General features: G+C 42.2%; 1 protein-coding gene across 1 annotated transcript in view; it reads right to left on the bottom strand.

Annotated features, from left to right (window-relative positions):
- Positions 1–296: 296 nt before the first annotated feature.
- Positions 297–20,563, bottom strand: part of MAP2K7 (mitogen-activated protein kinase kinase 7) — a 34,627-nt gene continuing 14,360 nt past the window's right edge. Inside the window, exons 3-12 of the mRNA XM_015820116.1 lie at positions 7,388–7,535; positions 5,869–5,935; positions 5,303–5,416; positions 4,883–5,002; positions 4,678–4,785; positions 3,867–4,046; positions 3,390–3,470; positions 2,651–2,793; positions 1,339–1,384; positions 297–881 (exon numbers count right to left, since the gene is read on the bottom strand). Coding sequence (XP_015675602.1) covers positions 744–881; positions 1,339–1,384; positions 2,651–2,793; positions 3,390–3,470; positions 3,867–4,046; positions 4,678–4,785; positions 4,883–5,002; positions 5,303–5,416; positions 5,869–5,935; positions 7,388–7,535 — 1,145 coding nt within the window. The 3' untranslated portion in view covers positions 297–743. The remainder of the gene's footprint in view (positions 882–1,338; positions 1,385–2,650; positions 2,794–3,389; positions 3,471–3,866; positions 4,047–4,677; positions 4,786–4,882; positions 5,003–5,302; positions 5,417–5,868; positions 5,936–7,387; positions 7,536–20,563) is intronic.

The following is a 20,563-nucleotide window of genomic DNA, read 5'->3' as shown; positions in this document are numbered from 1 at the left end:
AGGGAAGGAACCCTACCCGCAAGCCCTACGAACAAACAAAACCAAGACAACTGCAACTGCTAAGCTCAGCATCAAAAGCAGCAGCCAACTCATCTATCCCAGCCCCCATTTTTCTTTAGCAAATACAAATCCAAAAACACGAAGGAGAAAAAAAAAATCAAACAAATAAAAAGACACGTAATAACACAGAGACTGGTGAACAGGGGCGGCAGGCAGCCCACAGCACCAGAAGTCCAAACTTAATAAATAACTTGTAAAAAAAATATCTTTTCTATTTTCCTTTTTTTTGTGTGTGTTTTGTGTCTGTTCACAGTGCGTGAGCAAGCGTCACTGTTGCATATCCTCAAGCCTCTGGTCACAGTAGAGAGAGACAAGCAGGGAGCACGTTGTCACTGGTGGCAACCCCGATGGCAGATGCTCAATCCCAGAAGCATACAAGCCCGGGGTTGAGGAAGTACTTTCTCATCCGAAGCGGTGTACACCTGGGCTGTCTTGATGTGGTGCCTGGAATGCCAAAGGCCCTGAAACGTAACCACATTCCAGGAAGACCAGACCTACCACCCATCCCTTCCTGGCAATACTGAAGAAGACAAAATGGTCAAGGGTGACTGAGCAGGTGAAGCAAGTTAATTCATGCCACTGGAGAGTCGTTCTAGTGAAGGCTGGTGCTTGTTGTGGTGCTCTCTCTTTTAAGATCTGGTAGCCAAGGACCCCTTCTCTGACACAGCAGCCACGCTACGTGGCTACCTGGTGAAGAATGGCAGGTGATGCTGGCTGAGGATGCTGCTCGTGCGGGGTGACTCTGTCTTAGCCATGACATCTTTGAACCAGGATGCCACATCCACTTCCAGTGTCTCGTAACGCTTGATGAAGTTGTGTTCCTGTAAACAAGGAGACGGAATGCATTTTTTCCCCTTCTGTTCCTAAAAGGCTGAGAGCAACTCTAAGTGGAGGGGGGGGAGGGAGGAGGAAGGGAAGGGATCTTCCTGAAATCTAGAAAAGTATTCAGTTCTGCTCGCCCTAGTAATGAACTAAGGTCAACTGTGTTTGAAATAACTATATTTGAAAATGTACAAATAGACACACAATGATGCTGAATACGAGCAAAAATAAATCGACAATCATGGGAAAAAAATCAGCTCAATAGAATTCTGTTTAGGAAACTCTCTCTCTATGTGTGTGTCTCTGTGTGTGTGTGTGTTTGTCTGTGTATATTACATACACACACACAAAACCTCTGCACCAGATGCAAATTGTTTTTAAAATTAAAGTTGGCAGAAACCCCTCCTATAGCTACTATATAACCATTCATATTCACATGAAGTGTTATATACTCACAAGTAGCTTGTTGTACTTTGGTCTCTTCCTGTGATCTTTAGTAAGGCTGCAGGAATAAAAACACACATTCAAACCACATTTTTCAACTGAATTTTGCTTAACAATAGTTCTTTAGCACCAATATTTCATATTTATTTAAGTTATTCCCTTCTAAAATTGCTAGTTAATAGGATGAAATTCATCCTTATCCTGGCACAGCACAGGCCCAATTTCCACATCTACCTCCCGTGGCAATCTGGTTGTCATTTTCAGCTCAATGAAGGAGTCCCTCCTTACTCTGCAATTAGCCAAGACACAGGAGGGAAAAAAAGCAGGAGCCATGAACAGGTTGACAGAAACTGGTGGAATGGCCCACAATTTGTGCAAAGTGAGCTGGAAGGCTGAGATGAGATTTAATTTCATGGAAAAATGACAAAGAAGCTTGAGTTCACCTTTTCAGAAAAGCACATTACCAGACAGACCAAATAAAGAAGTGTCAATGATCTATTGAGTTATTTATGTATAATTAAGTTTGCCCGATTCCGAACAATTCTCAGTGAAGTACACTTTAAAAGCGAGAAACAATAAAAATTGACATTGATGTCCGGAAGAGAAAACCAGGCGTAACAACAAAAAGCAATCTATAGGGGCTCAACCATCACCCTAAACCAGTGGTGGCAAACCTATGGCATGCGTGCCAGAGGTGGCACTCAGAGCCCTCTCTGTGGGCACGTGCACCGTTGCCCCAGCCCCGCCTCCCCCTGCGTCCCTCTCCTCCTCACCAGCAGCCCCCCTAGAGGAGAGTTGCCCCCGAGCGCAGTCCGCGCAGAGCAGCACAGCCAAGGGCATGGCAGCCAGGCAGTGGGGACAAGACTCTGCCCTCGCGCCGTCACACGCAGATGATGCTGCAGGGCATGGGCAGAGGGTGTGGCTGCCATGGCGCTGGTGGGCTGCCATGGCGATCTGCGGTGGGCCATGGAGGTGGTGGGTGGCCATGTGAGTGGGCGGGGCACAGAGCGGGGGTGGGCAGGGAGGTGGGGGCGGTTTTTGGGCACTCGGTCTCTAAAAGGTTTGCCATCACTGCCCTCAACCCCAAGGCCTGGGAGTACAGCCAGGCCCTCAAGGACTTTCAGAACATCATCAGGATGGAAATCATTTTGGATCTCTGTGGGGCTATTATTCCACAGGGTAGTACTGTGACAGAGCATGCAAACTTCCTGGGTCCTGATAGGGCTGGAGTGGGCCCATTTTCTACATAGAATTAATTCTGACCATCGCCTCCAGAGATTATTGACTACTCACTCTTAAGTTGTTTTTGAGACAATTTACTCACCAGTCTTTTACAAAGGACTGGAAATCCACAGAAAACCCCATGTTATTTGGGAGAAGAGGAGGATCTTCCTGCAAAACCTTGGTGAGGACCTCAAAATCTGTTTTGCAGTTCTTGTAGGGAAACTGCCCTGTAGCTAACTCAACCTGCATTGGAATGTGAAGGGAGGAGAAGTGCTGAGTATTAAAAGTTAAAAAAACAAGTTAGCAAAAAACATCCACCCTCTCTTCCAGTATCATTTAATAGGATTAGTTTTAGTTCACTGTGTCATACGGCATTAAGAAAAACATCGTTTGCTGTTTCGCTGGGATCTCTTATATGTCAAGCAGACTGCTTTCAGGCCTCTTCACGTGATGACCAAGGCACCTCCTCCATCAAACTGGCTGAAATCCCACAATATCACTGAATCTCATAATACTGCCACAACCATCCTAAGTCACAAAAGTGTTGTGCGATGTTAGCCTTAAGTTTAGCTTTCTTTTAAGATACTTTTAATTTTGTTTTTGTATTCTTCACTTTAGAAAGAGACAATAAGGCACTCAAAAAACTGCTACCTTCTACTAAGTAATAATTACTGTGCATGTGAAAAATTATTTAAGCATGCTGAGAATCTAGCAAGGCTTAATTAAAGAGCTTTGGCATCTACATGGGCTACAAAGAAGACCTTTGCGGACTGCAGGCGGCCTGCAAGCTATGGATTGTCCATTTGCATATCAAAAAACAGTCAAAGAGTTTAACTTACCAGAGAAATGCCCAGGCTCCACACGTCTGCACGGATATCATAATCAGGTTTTGAGGGATCAGGAGGATCTATTCTTTCAGGCTAAGAACAAAAAAAAAAGGCCATTAAAAGAGCAATTGATTGCTAATTTCTTACCTGCACTTAAGGAAATAACCCCCAATTATAGAAACAAAATAAGCAATGGAACTACAATTGCATAATAGTACAGTACATTTTCAAAACGTTAGGCCATATTCTAATGGCAACTCTGTGTAGAGGTGCTGTGAATCACATACCAGAGGTGTGATTCTGATTCCAAGGGGACATTCTCAGGCAGAGATGCACTGATATAACCTAAACAAGCCTGGCCCAGAATACTGTTGAAAAGAAAGCCTATTAAGGAATCGATACGGTAAACAAATTGGGCACATTGTAATGGATTTTAAAATCACAGCAAGATCCCTGAAGATATTCCCTAAACAATTCTCTAATCCTTACCGCCATATATGCTGCACAACCAGCACTCCGGGTTTTGGCTTTTGAATCTACCAGCCTCCCACTGATCCCAAAGTCACACAACTTGATTTGCCCCCTGTCATCCAACAAAATATTGGAAGGCTTCACATCTCTATGAATGACACCATGCTTCTCTTTCAAATAATAGAGGGCTTTCACAATCTGGGGAGAGAAAAAAAAACACCAGAAATCAGTGCTGAAGAAATGACTCACTGTTAAGAAAAGTAATTTTTGAATCTGTTTAGGATTAGCAAAACTGAATTTCTATGAAGACATTTGCTGCTTGGAAAGCAAAGGTTAGTCACTCACTCGGAAGATTATGTGATTGTATAGAATATAGAGTTTTAGTTACATATGGTAATATGCTTAAAACTTATTATAGCATCTTTTATCCATATACATCACAAAACAAATGTCAAAGTCATTATTAAAAAGAGGAGGGATGCATATGTGAAGCTATACCTTTAGTATTTCTCCTTGGTAGGAGAGATGCACAATCTTCCTTACACTGAATTTTATTCAGTTTTATTCTGATTAAATAATACTTACTCAAATTGTCAACTGTAGCCTAAAAACTAGAGCAGACTTAATTGTGGTAAACCAGCTTTTTTTCTTAATGTTAGGTTGACTTTTTAAGTTGTCAACTTCCATATTGCCATTCATTAATTGGCACTTCCTCTAAGTTGTGCATACAGTCTTCAGGTGTGTGTGTGTGCGTGCCCATTGCACTTATGTTTGCAAGCAACATACATTTTTATTTGGGGCCACCTTACCAGAGGTTATCAACACTCACCGCCACAGTCATCTTTCCCAAGATTCTCTCAGGGATGGGACCTTGGATGCGTTTCTTCAGCTTCTCTGCGCAGGTGCCCATTAGCTCCATGGCTATAAAAACATCAGTCTATGGACAAAAGGGGAGAAATGAAAGGATAAAGTGACCAAGTTCACCATTGTACATTTTAAAAATAGAGTAGAAGGAAACACCGGCTTTCACTTACATTTGTGATGAAAGTCCCAAAGCACTGAACGATATAGGGACAGTCGTGACTCTTCAGCACCACATCCAAATCCATTAGGATCCTTTTGTTCTCCTCTTTGTTACCAGAACGACGCATTTGCTAAAGAGAGAGAAAAAAAGGATGAGGGGTATCTGAGCCTAGATAAAACATTTTGTAGTACAGGTCTTCTCTCATGGTGATCACTTCTGTTATTCCTCCAATGATCACCCCTATTTTCTATCTACAAAAGGCATTGTAGATCTCTTCAACCTGTATCTCCTGGCACAAAAATTAATAAATCATACAAGCTTTATTCAAAGTAAGTAAAATTCCTGCCATTTCAACCCTGACTTCTTATTCTTTTAAGAATGTTGGGTTTCAAGAGTTTTGAGTTTCAAAGCTCAAGTATATCTACCTCACCTTCACAGCTATGATGTGTCCCGTCTTCTTGAAGCGCATTTTCCACACCTGTCCACACGTCCCACTACCAATCTCACCAAGGTTTTCTAAGTCATGGATTTCAGCTTGATATCTCTGTGGGAAATGAGGACATATAACTTAGGTATAAACACATATTAATATAGTGAATATCAAAAAGGGGAAGACTGTTTTATGGTAACTTTTAGTGTAGTCGACTGTTATGTCACCAGGTTGCAAAATATTTTAATCTACCATATCTCTTATCTCTTCCTGTAAAATATCCTTTATAAAGCCACATTAACTTGCCAATCTAAAATGAAAATTCACAGCAGAACTTTAAAATGCCTGTCTGAAAGCTAAATATTAACTTGAAAAAATATACTGCATGAAATGCAACAAAAAAGAATAAGATGGACAGCCCACAAATCCTAGAAGGCAGGTTATGCCATATTAAATCAGACTAGGAAGTTCCTTATCACAATTTTCCGACCTCAAATGTGATCAGCTTTAATCAGAAACTGAGCTGGAATACTTTGTGTATAGCAGGCTAGATGAAGTCAACCTACCTGGCCTCCAATGGTCAAATAACCAGTTTGCTTCATGATCTCCTGCAATTTTTGATCAATTTCTATGCTAGGAAGGGAAAGAAAGAAAAGCTGTAAGAACTTATGGCAGCTTTTATCCTTGACATGGAACTATATGAACATACTCTCTCTGCAGGAACAAATACGATGAAGAAGAGTATGCACAGCCCTATTATGAAGCTCCCGTGCTCAGCAATAGTATCTAAATCATTATGTAAAGAAGGAATTTTCTACAAAGAAAAATAAGTAGATTTGCTTTCAAACCTCCTGACAAATCAGCCAGTTCTACAGCAAGCCCTCTAAATCATTCCCAGCTGTAAAGAAGAATGCAGATTGTCATGAATGTTTACTTAACTGGTGAATGCAAAATAAGCAGCAGTCCCAGTTAATAAGCCAAATTGGCACACCCTTTCACGGACAGATGCTTTTAAACTTCCTAGGGCCTAATACAAATATTACACCAAATACAATAAACTGCATCCCAATACATAGGAAAATAATACATTTACTGAAAATATCTTTAAGATGAATTTGAAAGGTTTGGGTTTTTTTTACATTCATCCAAACGTACAGTACACATTGCCTACTACGATGGCATTGTGACCGTGGCAAGAAATGATGGTTTGCAATAGTTTGTTTGGTTCTAAACTCATTTATGAGTGGTGAGTAAGTGAGACACAGGGAATCAGCAATAACTGCAGCAAAATGTAAGACAAATTATTTTCAACCCTAGGAAGAGGGCAACGGCAAAATGTTTCCCCAAAAAATATTACCAAAAGAACATGGATTTGTCCATATGCAATAGTTACCAGGACTCAAGAGTGACTCAGAAGCAATGGAATCATGGTCAGCCCCCATCCCAACATGTTATCACTGAACATGAAGAGAAGGACGAGGGGGGAACATGATAGCAGTGTTCCAATATCTCAGGGGCTGCCACAAAGAAGAGGGAGTCAAGCTATTCTCCAAAGCACCGGAAGGCAGGACAAGAAGCAACGGATGGAAACTAATCAAGGAGAGAAGCAATCTAGAACTAAGGAGAAACTTCCTGACAGTTAGAACAATTAACCAGTGGAACAACCTGCCTCCAGAAGTGGTGAATGCTCCAACACTGGAAGTTTTTAAGAAGAGACTGGACAGCCCTTTGTCTAAAATGGTATAGGGGTTTCCTGCCTGAGCAGGGGGTTGGACTAGATGACCTCCAAGGTCCCTTCCAACTTTATTATTATTATTAACATCATAATAGCACATGATTGCAAGTTCTTCTTGTACAGATTAAACTCTGTGTACTGTCATACTCACTATGTACCTTTCCATTTAATTAGATATTAAAGCAATATAAAAGCTATACTATAAACAGCTTCCCCCCCTCTTACGAAACTGCCCTCCCCTAATTTGAATATAAGCACAGAAAACTGCACGACAAAAGTTCTTGAAAACGTGGGGAAAATTAAGTGAGCCTTCTGCTACCGCTTGGCTCCTTTGCTCTAACTGTGCTTACCTCTCCATGCTCCTGTGCATGAGGAATGGTGGCGGAGGAGGAAGGCCCAGGATATTTCGAGGGCGGGATGGGTGTGTGTGATGTTGGGGTGAGTTTTCCAACGAGGAGGAACGGCTGCTGCCATCATTGGCTAAGGGAAGCTGCAACGCTGAGAAAGAAGAGGAGAGTTAGACAAAGGATTAGTATAGCACACTAGGAATTCCTAGGCTGAATCATTTTGCCCTGTAAGATGCAATGGGTGTGAATTCCTAGAAGGTTATTATTATCTTGACATCTCACTTATCAGGTTAACATTGCTGTTTCTGAATATCAACTACTACTGCTACTTCTGCACAGTAAAACCCATGTGTGCAAGCCGGAGCTTTCGACTACATCATTGTGAAAAATTGGCTCTATCCTGGTCAAGAACTAAGGTTTTCTTCTATGCTGCTGCTCCAATCAGGCAGACCAAATATTAACCGCAAAGAAGTGTAAAAACAATTAATGCATTCCTGTTATATTATCGGTTTCCAGATTTTCTTTTTCCTTTGAAGCAAACGGATGATTGTTCAAAATTTAATTCTGAAAACTTCTGCTTAAGTCTCTGCTTTAAGTAACAACAAACACCTAAGCACCGTCATGCCTTGTCGCTTCCAATTACAGTCAGCTTTTAAACTGAAGGACTAATACTTTCAAGGATTACACAAAAGCAAGAACTCCTACAAGAACTCTTACATTGTGGATAATCGTTAAAGGAAGGCAACAGAAAATTAAAAACTAACTTATCTTTTCAAAAGAGTTATTTAGCAAGTTATCTAGCAAGTACTACAATCAATTTGGAATCTCCTATGATAGAACAGATTATATTAAATTAAATTACATTCACACCACAGCGTTAAGCTAATAACTTATTTAGATATTCTGGCTGCATAAATATGTGGGAAGTCTAATACTTTAAGCTGGTCTTAAATGGAACGTCAGATTCATATTTAAATCTATTTTAATAACTGACAAGAAATTTGCTAGAATATAAAATGTTCTTTGTATCTTCACTAACAGTTAGTACACTGGGCAAAGTTAAACTGCTATGTGCTAAAACGGTCCCGGTCCGTGGACCAGTATCGGGCCGCGGCATGCCAGCAACTGGGCTGCACAAAAAAGCAAAGCCCCATCTGCGGGATGCAGGCAGCACACAAAACCACACCCCCTCCGGTCTGCGGAAAAACCTCTCTCCACGTAACCGGTCCCTGGTGCCCAAAAGGTTGGGGACCTCTATGCTAGAATCAATAGGCCAAGCATAGTGCCGTACCTTAAAATAGACAGAAATTAAAAGAAAGTTCCCCCTAGTTAGCATATAAAACCTTACTAATCAGGGAACATCAAAATAATAATAGTAGTAGTAGTAGTAGTAGTAGTAGTAGTAGTAATAATAATAATAATAATAATAATAATAATAATAATAATAATAATACTGCTGCAAAAGCAACAAATGTTAGCAGTTGGCTAGATCTGACATGTTTCCAACAAGAACATAGAATAATAGAGTTGGAAGGGACCTTAGAAATCTTCTAGTCCAGGGCTTTTCAACCAGTGGTACGGGTACCACCTGTGGTACATTGGCACCTGGCAGGTGGTACGCGACCATCCTAGAAAAGTGGTAGCAGGGAAGGGGAATGAGCTGAACCGGTGGCAGCACCGCACGGCTGGAGCTGCAGGGCTGTCAGGGCTCAGCGGAAGCGCCTGGATCAGCACCAGGCTCCAGCTGGAGCTCGGCGCTGATCCTGGTGCTTCTGCTGAGCCCAGAAGCGCCGATCAGTTGGAAAGCAGCACTGATCCTGGCCCTTCTGCTGAGCCCAAAAGAAGCACCAATCAGCTGGAATGTTGCAGCATCTCCAGGGTCTTGTGATTTACATTCAGATGCTTGGCAACTGATTCATATTTATGACGGTCACAGTGTCCCAGGATCATGTGAAGTGACCAAAACCTGCTGCAACCACCCAGCACACGGGGGGAATAAAAACCAAACACCCCCCCACCCCACCTCCACTGCCAATCCTCAACAGAAATGCTCACAACAATGAAAACCTTGGACAGGAGGAAATTCTATGAATTTGAGATTAATTCAACAAAATATTTTTAATATTTCCTGGCAACCTCAAAGAATCTTTTAAAAAGATAGGCTGCCAATTTCATTGAAAATAATGGAAGGAACACTAATGTATCTGGTATTGGCTCATTTTGTTTCCTATTCCTAAATTAGTTAACATGGTTTTAAGAAGAAGAAGATGGCTTAAAACCGTGAATGTGATTTGAATTATATAACAAAAATTACAATTTATCAATATATGAAGAACTATGGACTTACTGAACAGAACAAAGCAAAGACAATGGAGAACCAGTGCCACTCCAGATTTGCAAGCTTGGGTTGATGACATTTGTTTATTCTCTCCTTGAGAACCAGAATGATACACATAATGGAAAAAATGATCGATATTATACAAGGCAACAAGAGCCAATTGAGTGGGGTCCCCTTTTGGTTGTAAAGAGTTTGATCACCATTTTATATTTATATATTGTAGACATTTTACAATATGCGGTTGGGATTTTGTAGTGGTGGTGGTAGGGAAATCTTCTGTTCCATAATGTATGCTATACCAAGTCTCACTGGTTGAGTTGGTCAGCTTAACAATAACAATAAATGTGGCAAGGGTTTAATTATTTGTTTTTACACACATACACAATTTATTTATAACTATAAAGCAGTCCATCTCAATATTCTGGGAGCTGGAAAAAAATACAACCAATAAATATGTAACCGGCAGCCAAGGTTAAAACCCATCTGAACCACTAACATAACCATCTGACAGACTCTTGTCACAAATTCTGATTCCATGTGCAGTGGCATAATCTGGTCTTCAAAGCTGTATGAAAAGAAACCAGGTTTGGACTAATCTAATCCCCAGGAAATGATGTCCTGAAGAGTGGGTACCATGACAGAAAAAGGTCTCTTCTGAATTCCACCAAATGATATTCTTTAATAATATCCTGCTGGATCTGATGGGATGGATAGACACAATCAGGGAAAGAAAAACCCTCAAATTACCCAAACCCATCACATTCAGGGCTTTATAAGTAACTACAACCACCTGAATTGAACTCAGAAGCACACTGGTAACTAATGCATTGAGTAGAGATGAAATAAGCATCAATCAAGAAGCTGACATAATGAGCTCACATGACTTGCCTTGTGAAAAGATGGATGACAAACAAATGTAATCAATAAATAAAAATAAAAAATAACTGCCCAGACCATTGCATCTTACACCTGCTGCAGCTTCAAGGGCAGGACCATGAAAAGCGCACTGCAGTATTCATTCAGAAGGTGATCAGGACATAAGTCTGTGTGAGTAGAGTCTCTTGGTCCACGAACAGGTATAATTAGCACATACCACAACTATAAAATCCCTCCTGGCCGTGGCTCCAAACTGCTCCTCGGACAGATCTCAACCACAGAAGCGAAGGCAAATAAATGGCTTTCAAACAAGAATATAAGTATTAAAAAGAACAAGGTTGACCAATAGCATTAATCAAAGCCATTTATTTGCTCTTTTTAAAAAAATCTCTGTTTGATAAAAGCATTCGATCAACACACTGAAAGTTACCAAAGTTTTTGTAAGCACTCTGGGCCTCTAGTAGAAAGGACAACAACATGTATTACTAAAATACTTCCAGATATATTACATCCTTAAACTTTACACTGTTCTGAAAAGTATTGTCCCTATATTAGAGATTAAGAAATAAGTTCTGAGGCTGTGATATCTTCATATTCAGATTAATGCTGTCCAGTCATTGCTGAATGGGGTAATTTCAGAAATCTAAATTATAAATGAGTAATTTTTCATTATCACATATGATCTTACCCACAAAATACATCGAATAAAGCTGAAAAGAAAATTGGAATGAACATAATAAGAGACGTAGTTTAAGAGCACAATTTCAAATGCTCAGAGAAGCCATCTATTTAATGAGCCAGATTTTTTTTTAAAAAAAGTAAATGTGAAATAGATGGCTCTGAACTATTATGCAAGAAGTTGTTGCATAAAGGTTTTAAAAAGCTAATAAATCAGGACACCAAAATAACTGAGGAATTATCGTTCAATTTCAATTAGCTCCAGAAAGAAATCTTCCCTGGCTAAAAGATTTAGAGAGAATTCCCTGTATCTGGAAAACAAATAAATGCATCTACTCTCAATATTACAGCCAATTTGATATAGAAATTAAGATGTTGCCCTAGAAACCAGGAGACTCTGAGTTTTAGTCCTGACTTAGGCACAAAGCCCGTTGGGAGGCCAGTCATTCCTTCTCCGCCCTAGGAAGAACGCAGTCTTGCCAAGAAAACTGCAGAAACTGGCCTATTGACTCAAAAGTACATATAATATACAAAATTCTTAATACTGGAAAAAGAAAAACTCTTAACAGACCTAAATGTATCTCTATCAATGAAAAAGAGGAATTGATACAACCTGACACCTAAAAGGTCAGTATAAAGGAAATAAGCGAATGGGACAGAATGTCACTAAGGTTCAACACACAACTTTTATTTTAACACCAGAAAAATAAAAATGAAAAGATAAATGCCAAAGGATAAACATATTAAAATCTTGCTCTTGGCATGCCGCATTACGACCTTCTTGGTTAGGTACCGTTTTTTTTCTTGCCCTATGCTTATTACTTAAATCTCCACTTTCTTCATTTGAACAATCGAAGTCCTTTTCATAGTCAATGAGAATAATACGGCCAATAAGTGTTAGTCCTATATGACTTTATAATGTGAGCATATTGGAATGCTATGTACAGTTCCAGTTAGAGTTGGGAAAAGTTCAGGAAAGGGAAGACCCCAATGTACAGACATTGGGATTTCTTTGTTTTTTTAGCTCTAAACAGAGATAAGTACCTATCGCCTCTATATTACTGAACTAGAAACCACAGCACATAAAATTTTAGAGAGATTCGTTTTCTTTTCTTTTTTTGTAATCTATCGGTTGAATTCTTGTGGGGTTTATTGAAATAAATTGAAAATTCCTGTTGAAAACCTTAAAAAAAAATGTGGAGACAATATTCCCCACCTTGCCCACTGCCATGCACACACAAGAAGATCAATGCTTTGGAAAGTCGTCTCTTCCTTGATTCTCTTTCACATATTTTCAATAACATAAGGAATTGGGAACTTTGCTGGTGCCTATAGTTAAAAAGCAACAATTTGCTTCTTAAGCAAATTATTTGTTGTTCATGAATGTCTAAACATGGAGGTAAAATCATTGGCCAATTAAGTGGTAACTACACTAAAAATGAAATTATGGTAGAAATGTAACTGACCTTCACTACTTCTTTTTAACATGAAAAAATGGTTCACAGAACCAGGACCGGACTTTGAAATGGAAAAGAATAGTCTATAGATAGCCATTTGGAATTTAGTCTCTCCATATGAAAGAGAATTAAATGTTTCTACAAGTTTAAAATGCATGTGATAAAGTGTGTGTTTTCTTTCATGTCTAATTTTCAGAACATTACTGCTAGTTTCCCATAGCACAATGAGTCACAATCTAACAATATTTTAGCACAGCATATAATGTGAATCCAACTCATGAAATTAGATTATTCAATGTACAATATAAATCCAGAAAACTATGTTGAATAAATCTGAGTTTATTCCTAAGCTTATCTAGCAAATACAACCCATATGAGCCAATTTCAATTGAATTACTTTGACTTGAAGCCCTCTGGGAGGCAACAGAAATTTTGCCTGTTTTGCCTGTTTATCAGCTTGCATACTCACAGTGAAAGCAAAAAACTGTACAGATCACGGGGAAGAAAATAGACCCTCACTGCAGATATTAAAGTATAATTCAGAAAATCCAGAAATTGTTAATGTTTGTGGAAACGTAACTGAACAAATCTAATTGGTGTGCTCTGTGTCGTTCTTTTATTATTCACCCCCCTTTGCATCGAGATAAACACTATAAAGATCTGAACACTACAAATCCTTTCTTAAAGCACACTACACACTCACAGTCTCACTCCAAGAAGTCTGCATGCTGCTCAAAGTTTGATCATGCAAACAGATCAGCCTCTATCTGTCAAAAAGAAATCCACAGCAAAGGAGAAAAACATGCTGAAGAAAAGATCATTCACTGCAGTATATTTCAAGACCTTAGAACAGCGGCTCCCAACTTTTTCTAACCCCGCACCCCTAGAACGCTTCTGATACACTCTCGCACTGCTTACAAAAGTTCAAAATAATGGCAATGAATTATGTATATACACTATCATTTTGAAAACCCGAGTTTTCGCACCCCCTGGAATATCATCTCGTACCCCCAGGGGGCGCGAGCACCCCTGGTTGGGAACCCTTGCCTTAGAAAGAAATAAAATAATCATAGAGGTGAAGGAGGATACAACATAACACAACACAACACGAATGGATGGATGGATGGATGGATTCAAAAGAGGGCAGGAAAGTTGCACTGATGGGCATAAGCAGAGTGGAAGCACAGCAAAGCAAGCATGCAAGCAAGCACTGGGGACTCCGATATAGGGCATGCATCAAAAACATTTTAATTAACATAGCTAGACATGTGACAGGATTCCAATAGCCTTTCTAGACCTGCCCTACTTTGAATTATCATGGTCAGATCATGTAACATTTGAACTGCACATTTCGCATTTTCACAAATCACTTAAGATTATTGTCATAGTTTATTTTCTGTAAGCAAAGAAGGAGATACTGGGATTTTAAATGTGTTAGCTCGAAAATAACAGTGCTAAAACTAGCCAGAAAAGGGAAAGTTAAATCCATGCCATTCCCAGATGACAGATTAAAAGCCAGTTTTTCTGACATTCTTTCAATAAAACATATATGTCACAAAAATAATTACATTGTTAGAATAAAATGATCTCAAAAGTGAACAGAAGAAGGTAGTAAAATAAAAAAACATGTAGGCTTAGACTTCTTGCAAATGTAATTCTCTATATATCTATCCAAAGATAATCCTGATAAATTCAGTAAGATACACCTTTAAGTAAGTGTGTTTAGGATTGCAGCATTACAAGTCAAAGAAACCCAAGGCCACTGATTATTGATCACCACAAAGAATCTAAGTCTCAACATGCCTATTCTGTATGTGTAGATTTCTTTTTCTATTCATGTAATTTGCCCCAATTTGCTGGGGGGTAACAAACAGCAATTCCTCATCCCTGTGCTGAATAGATTTGTTTTTTAAAAAAACACATATGAAAAAATAATTTGCTCCATTTGAAAGAGTAAATTTCAATATCAGAAATTAAGAGATATCTATTAGTATAATGGGACATAGCTACTTTAAATAAGTTAACTTAATATAAAAACAATAGCAAAATATAAATGTTTTGAGTCACATGGAAACAGATATTTCCGAAATACCAGATAAGATCACATTAAAGCTATCCTGCGTGACATGCACGCACCAAAAGGGGAAAAAATCAATATTAATGTTGAGACTAGTTAAAAAAAATAAATCTGAGTGAGAAATCTATGGATTTTCAATTCTATTTATAGGAAGGCAAATAATTCCTCAATCTTCATTTCATTTGAAGTTACCGATTTATAATCTCATCTCTAGCCAATTGTGGAAGTTCGGCATATTGAGACCTGTTACTTCCCTCAACATTTGCATTTCAAGGACACTATGATAGGATAATTTTATAAGGACCATCTGGTGTCCTTTGTGGGAACACTGAACGATGAATTTAGTGATAAAAATGAAGAAATTATGGAAATCAGGACAATATAAATTCATTATTTCTGTTTCCTTGTTGGTTTCTGCAAAGATGAAATATTTTATTATTCACCAAGTATTACAGGGAAAATAGGTTACTAGTAGAAAATAAGACAAAGACAGGCCATTCCATGAAAAATATACTCTGAAGTGTGTAAGGGGCGTTGGTCTTACCTGAACGCCTTTTCTCAGCATGACGATGGAGAATCCACCAATGGGTTTTGCTTGCCTTCTGCCCGTAGACTAAGTTAGCCAATTTTGCTCCGCCTCTCCTCGAGACCTCCCCTTCCCAGTCTCGACTGAGGCGAAAACTGTTGGCTACGTTTCCTTGTGTTGGCTCAATCCTCTCCCCTCACAGGACCTAACTGGCCTTAAGGGTGGGCATGGATTCTCCATCGTCATGCTGACAAAAGGCGTTCAGGTAAGACCAACGCCCCTTTCTCCAGCATGACAAGTGGAGAATCCACCAATGGGACATACCAAAGCCTCACTGTCCCTGTGGGTGGGGAGCAGTCTGGGCCTGTGTCCCAATCTCTGATACTACGCACTGGAGTACCCTCCTGCCAAAGGAGGCCTCCGCAGATGCGAACCTATCTAACTTGTAGTGTCTTATAAAGGGGGAAGATGACGCCCACGTCACCGCCCTACATATTTCCTCAATTGGTGCCTGAGTCGCCCACACTGCTGAGGTGGAAGCGCTGCGAGTGGAGTGTGCAGTGATTTGCCTGGGGACCACTAACGACTGCCCCCTGTATGCCTCTGCTATGCATCTTCTAATCCATCTTCCGATTGTGGAAGCTGTGACCCTTCGACCTCTTGTGTGAGAGTGGAAGGAGACGAACAGGGCTTCCGATTTGCAGAAGGGTGCCGTTCGCTTGATGTAGTGTTTTAAAACCCTGCGAACGTCGAAGGTGTGCCACTTGTGCTCCAATTCATGGGAGGGCTCGGGGCAAAAGTTTAGTAGCACCACCTCCTGTGCTCTGTGAAATAGGGAATTGACATTTGGAACGGAGGGGTCCAAACGTAGTATTACCCTGTCCATGTGGAAGGTACAAAGATCCTCCCTAACTGATAGGACTGCTAACTCTGAGATGTGCCTTGCAGAGGTAACAGCGACTAGAAAGGCGACCTTAAGGGTCAGGTATTGTAAATTGCAGGTCCGGACAGGCTCAAATGGAGGTAAGGTAATGGCCTGTAGGACCTTAGGCAGATCCCAGGAGGGATATCTGTGGACCACGGGTGGACTGTTGTTTGTTGCGCCCTTAATGAAGGATCGTACCACTGGGTGTCTGGGTAGTGGTTCAGAGTTGCCATATGTAAGGATGGTGGATAGGGTAGCCACCTGTCTACGAATTGTGTTGGGCGCTAACCCCCTATCCAGACCCTCTGCTAAGAAGTCTAAGATTTCTGGGATCGAAATACTAAAAGGGTCTAGCTGCTGTCTAGTGCACCAGCTGCAATAATTTTTCCAAGTGGAATCATAGATCTTGTTAGTTGTAGGCCTTCTAGAGGCCTGGAGTGTCTTAATGACTCTTTGTGAAAAGTTGTCTCTTTCTACGAGGCTCCGCTCAAGTGCCAGGCAGCTAATTGGAGCCACTGTGGCTCTGGATGTAGTAGGGCCCCCTGGTTGAGGGAGATTTGGTCATGTGGAATCCTCCACGGTGGGGATGTAGAGAGACTTACGAGGTCGGCAAACCACAGCCGTCTTGGCCAGTGTGGTGCAATGAGAATTACCTCTGCTTGTTCCTGCAATATCTTTCTGATGGTTGCTTGTATCAGAGGAAGTGGTGGGAAGGCATAGCAGTCCTTCTGGCCAGTGACCCCGAAGCGCATGTGCTCTCTCCGCCCCCGGTGATGGAAAGCGGGAGAAGAACCTCGGGAGCGGAGCACTCTTGGGACTGGCAAATAGGTCCAGCACTGGATGGCCGAATCTCTCTGATGCTTCCCTGAAGAGAGCAGGGTGCAGGCTCCACTCTGAGTGGTCTATCGTCGCCCTGCTCAGGATGTCCGCCTGTTGATTTGCTTCTCCTGAGATGTGCTTGGCCTTGAGGGAGGCTAGGTTGCTCTCTGCCCAGGTTCCCAGCGCTTGGGCTTCGGCCATGAGGGAGCTGGATTGTGTGCCTCCCTGACGGTTGACATGTGCCTTGGCTGCCACATTGTCCATGAGAATCAGGACGTGCTGATCCACCACTGTGTTGTGAAAGTGGCAACGGGCTAGGTGTATGGCCCTGAGTTCTAACCAGTTTATGTTGTGTCTTAGGTCCTCCTTTGATCATTGGCCCTGTGCCAGTTGTGATTGTAGGTGTGCTCCCCAACCGAATAGGCTGGCATCCGTGGTCAGAATGACTCAGTCGGCTTCCTTGAACATGTGTCCTTTCCTTACCGCTGGGGAAGACCACCACTGGAGCGACCTTATAACCTTTGGCAGAACCCTTACTCTTTGGTCGGAGGAGCCTATTCCCCTTCTCTGGAACGGGAGTAGGAACCACTACAGATCTCTGGAGTGTAGCCGTGCCCAAAGCACGATTGCAATGCATGAAACCATCTTTCCTAGCAATTGTGAGAGTATGGATAGTGTTGTGGTTCATTTCCTTCGAATCAATCTGACCAGGCTTCGAATGCTGTGTTGGTGATCTCGAGAGAGATAGACCTTGCATTTTAGTGTGTCTATGACCGCTCCCAGATGAAGAAGGCGGGTCGAAGGTGCGGTCTGACTCTTTTGAAAATTTACTGAGAAACCGTGTTCTTGAAGGGTTGTTAGAGTCAGTGCCAGATCTGACTGTGCTGACGAGGATTGGATGAGAATGTCATCCAGATAACATTGGATGCGCACAGGAATTGTTCTCAGATGTGCAGCGAGTGTTGCCAATACCTTTGTGAATACCCTGGGGGCTGAAGAAAGTCCAAAAGGCAGGGCCCTGTATTGAAAATGATGTCCCGTGTGGTAGAACCTGAGGAACCTTCGGAGTTCCGGAAGTATGGGAATGTGAAGGTAAGCCTCCGTCAGATCTATGGATGTCAGGAGGTCTCCCTTTCTGATGCTTGTTAATATTGATTGGAGGGTTTGTATTTTGAACTTTCTGTATGCCAGGTGGTTGTTTAGTCTTTTTAAGTCTAGAATTGCTCTCCACCCCCACCCCCCTGAACTCTTTGGGACTATGAATAAAATGGAATAGAATCCCTGTCCCCACTGACCTCTTTCTACCGATTCTATGGCCTGAATGTCCAGGAGGTGCTGGATGGCCTCCTTGATAAGGTTCCTTTTGGTCAGATACCTTGGAGATGGGCAAGGGATGAAGCAGTTCGGTGGTGTTGAGACGAATTCCAGTGATAGGCTGAATCTGATGGTGTTTAGGACCCAAAGGTCCGTGGTGGTGGCTTGCCATTTGTGAGCGAAGAGAGCTAGCCTGCCACCAATGGGGGAGTCCTCCCCGTCACTTGGATTTACGGTAGGGGCGCCCCCCACTCCTCGAAAGGGCCGCTTCGATTGGAACTGTTGTCTGAATCTGTCCCTGTTGCCGGCTCTCTTACCCTGTCAGTCTGACTTGGGCTGATAGGGGCGAGAAAAAGAACCTTGCTCTATGCCTGCATCAGATCAAAAGGACGGTCTGTGGGGGTATGAGGAGGTTCTCCTCTCCGTTCTCCTTGTCAGGTGGGCCATAATCTTGCGTTTGTCCTTGTTTTCAATCAGATAAGGATCAAGAACCTCACCAAAAAGTCGGCTGCCCTTATAGGGTGCTGCCGCTAACCGCCACTTTGCCTTCATGTCGGCTCTCCACTGTTTGAGCCACAGCAATCTGTGTGCTCTGGTGTTGTACGCTATTGCCCTAGCGGAATAGTTAGATGCATGCAAGGATGAATCTGACATGAACTCCGCTGCCACCACTAACCTTCTTAAGTTCTGGTGGGTTCTCTCTTCCTCCGGGGAGATACTTGCCTGGAGTTGGCGCAGCCAGAGTAGTGAAGTCCTAACGAAAAAGGATATAGAGATGGCTGCCTTGATTGTCCACGCCGAGGCCTGGTGTGCCCTGAAGAAGGTGAGATCCATCTTCTTATCTTCTGATTTCAGGGCCTCCGCTGCATCCCCGGCTATCGAGGATGGAGAAAAAAGAGCAGCTACGGGTTCATCTACTGTCGGAACCTCTATTATCTCCGATAGTGCCGGATCTATGTTGAACATTTTCTTGTCTGTCCCCCCCATTGGGAGGAACGACCCCGGTGCCCCCATGTTATTCTGAACAGAATCAAAGAAGAGAGGGGGGCAGGGGATAAATTGTTGTGTGAAGGTGGGCTGTGAAAACACCTTGTTGTTTGTGACCTGACTGGTTGAAGGTCCGTTCTGAGGAATCAAAGGTCTCTCGATCTTTGCGGTGCTGCTGGCTTTGTGAAGCAGGGGTGAATAGAGACGGATTAAAGAGGCCCACGAATGGAGGAGGATCTGGGGATATATCTCTGACAGCCCCTGATCCGTCAGCTCATGGTCCTCCGCAGGAGACCTCCTGCTTCTGGAGGACCGAGAGGGGGAAATTGAGTCCTGATACACAGAGGCTTCCTTTTGGGAAAGGCGAGAGCCACCCCTTGAAACCACAGACCCTGTTCTGGAGCAATGGTGTCTTGAGGAAGCCATGGCCTGAGCGACAGCCTGAGATATCAGGGATTGTAGATGTTCTGATGACAATGCTCCATGATTGTCTGAAGGACGGGTGCCTAATTCTGAACCCAGACCTCCAGCCCCTCACTTAGGGGAGATCCGTTCCCCTGCTCCGTGTCGGCCTCTGTTTCCAGAGGTTCCTGACTAGGCTTCCTTGGGCCAAATATTTCTTCCTCCTTGTAAATAGGTGTTTCTAAAACATCCTCTGCGGAGTTTTGCCTCCTTTCAGCTCTGGAAAATTGTTTCTCCAGAGCCTGGTACCGATGTTTGGCTTCCCTATCTGCTGTTTTAGAAGGCCTTTTGCCAGATATTGCTTTGGCCTTGATCCTGCCAGCCACCTCCTATTTGGATGATCTCTGTCCCTTATGAGCAGGAGGGCTGATGGAAGTTTCCTGCGCTGTCTGGACTGCGTTTGTGTCTGCCATTTGTCCAAGGGAATATATCTCAGTTCAAGACTGAGAGAATCTCAATTCAGAGACCCGGTGTAGTTCTGGCTCAGGGGACAATTGTGTAAATTGTGACAGGCTCCTCAAGGCTGTCTCCCCTTTAACAGGTATTACCGGTAGTTTAATTTCTTTTTTCTTTTTTCTTTTTTTTAAATAGGCGTGGCTAGGAAAGTGGAAGAAAGCTTGATTCCGATTGCCCTGAAAAGAGTGAGGTTTGAATGGAATCCTCCCCTCCCCGCTTCAGGACCACGTGGAGGTAAGATGGTGACCAGAAAAAAACTCTGTC

This window comes from Protobothrops mucrosquamatus, unplaced genomic scaffold, assembly GCF_001527695.2.
Source record: "Protobothrops mucrosquamatus isolate PMUCROS unplaced genomic scaffold, P.Mucros_1.0 scaffold1069, whole genome shotgun sequence".
NCBI lineage: Eukaryota > Metazoa > Chordata > Lepidosauria > Squamata > Viperidae > Protobothrops > Protobothrops mucrosquamatus.
Note: the sequence above shows the minus strand (reverse complement) of the source record. Positions and strands in the feature narration are given on the sequence as shown.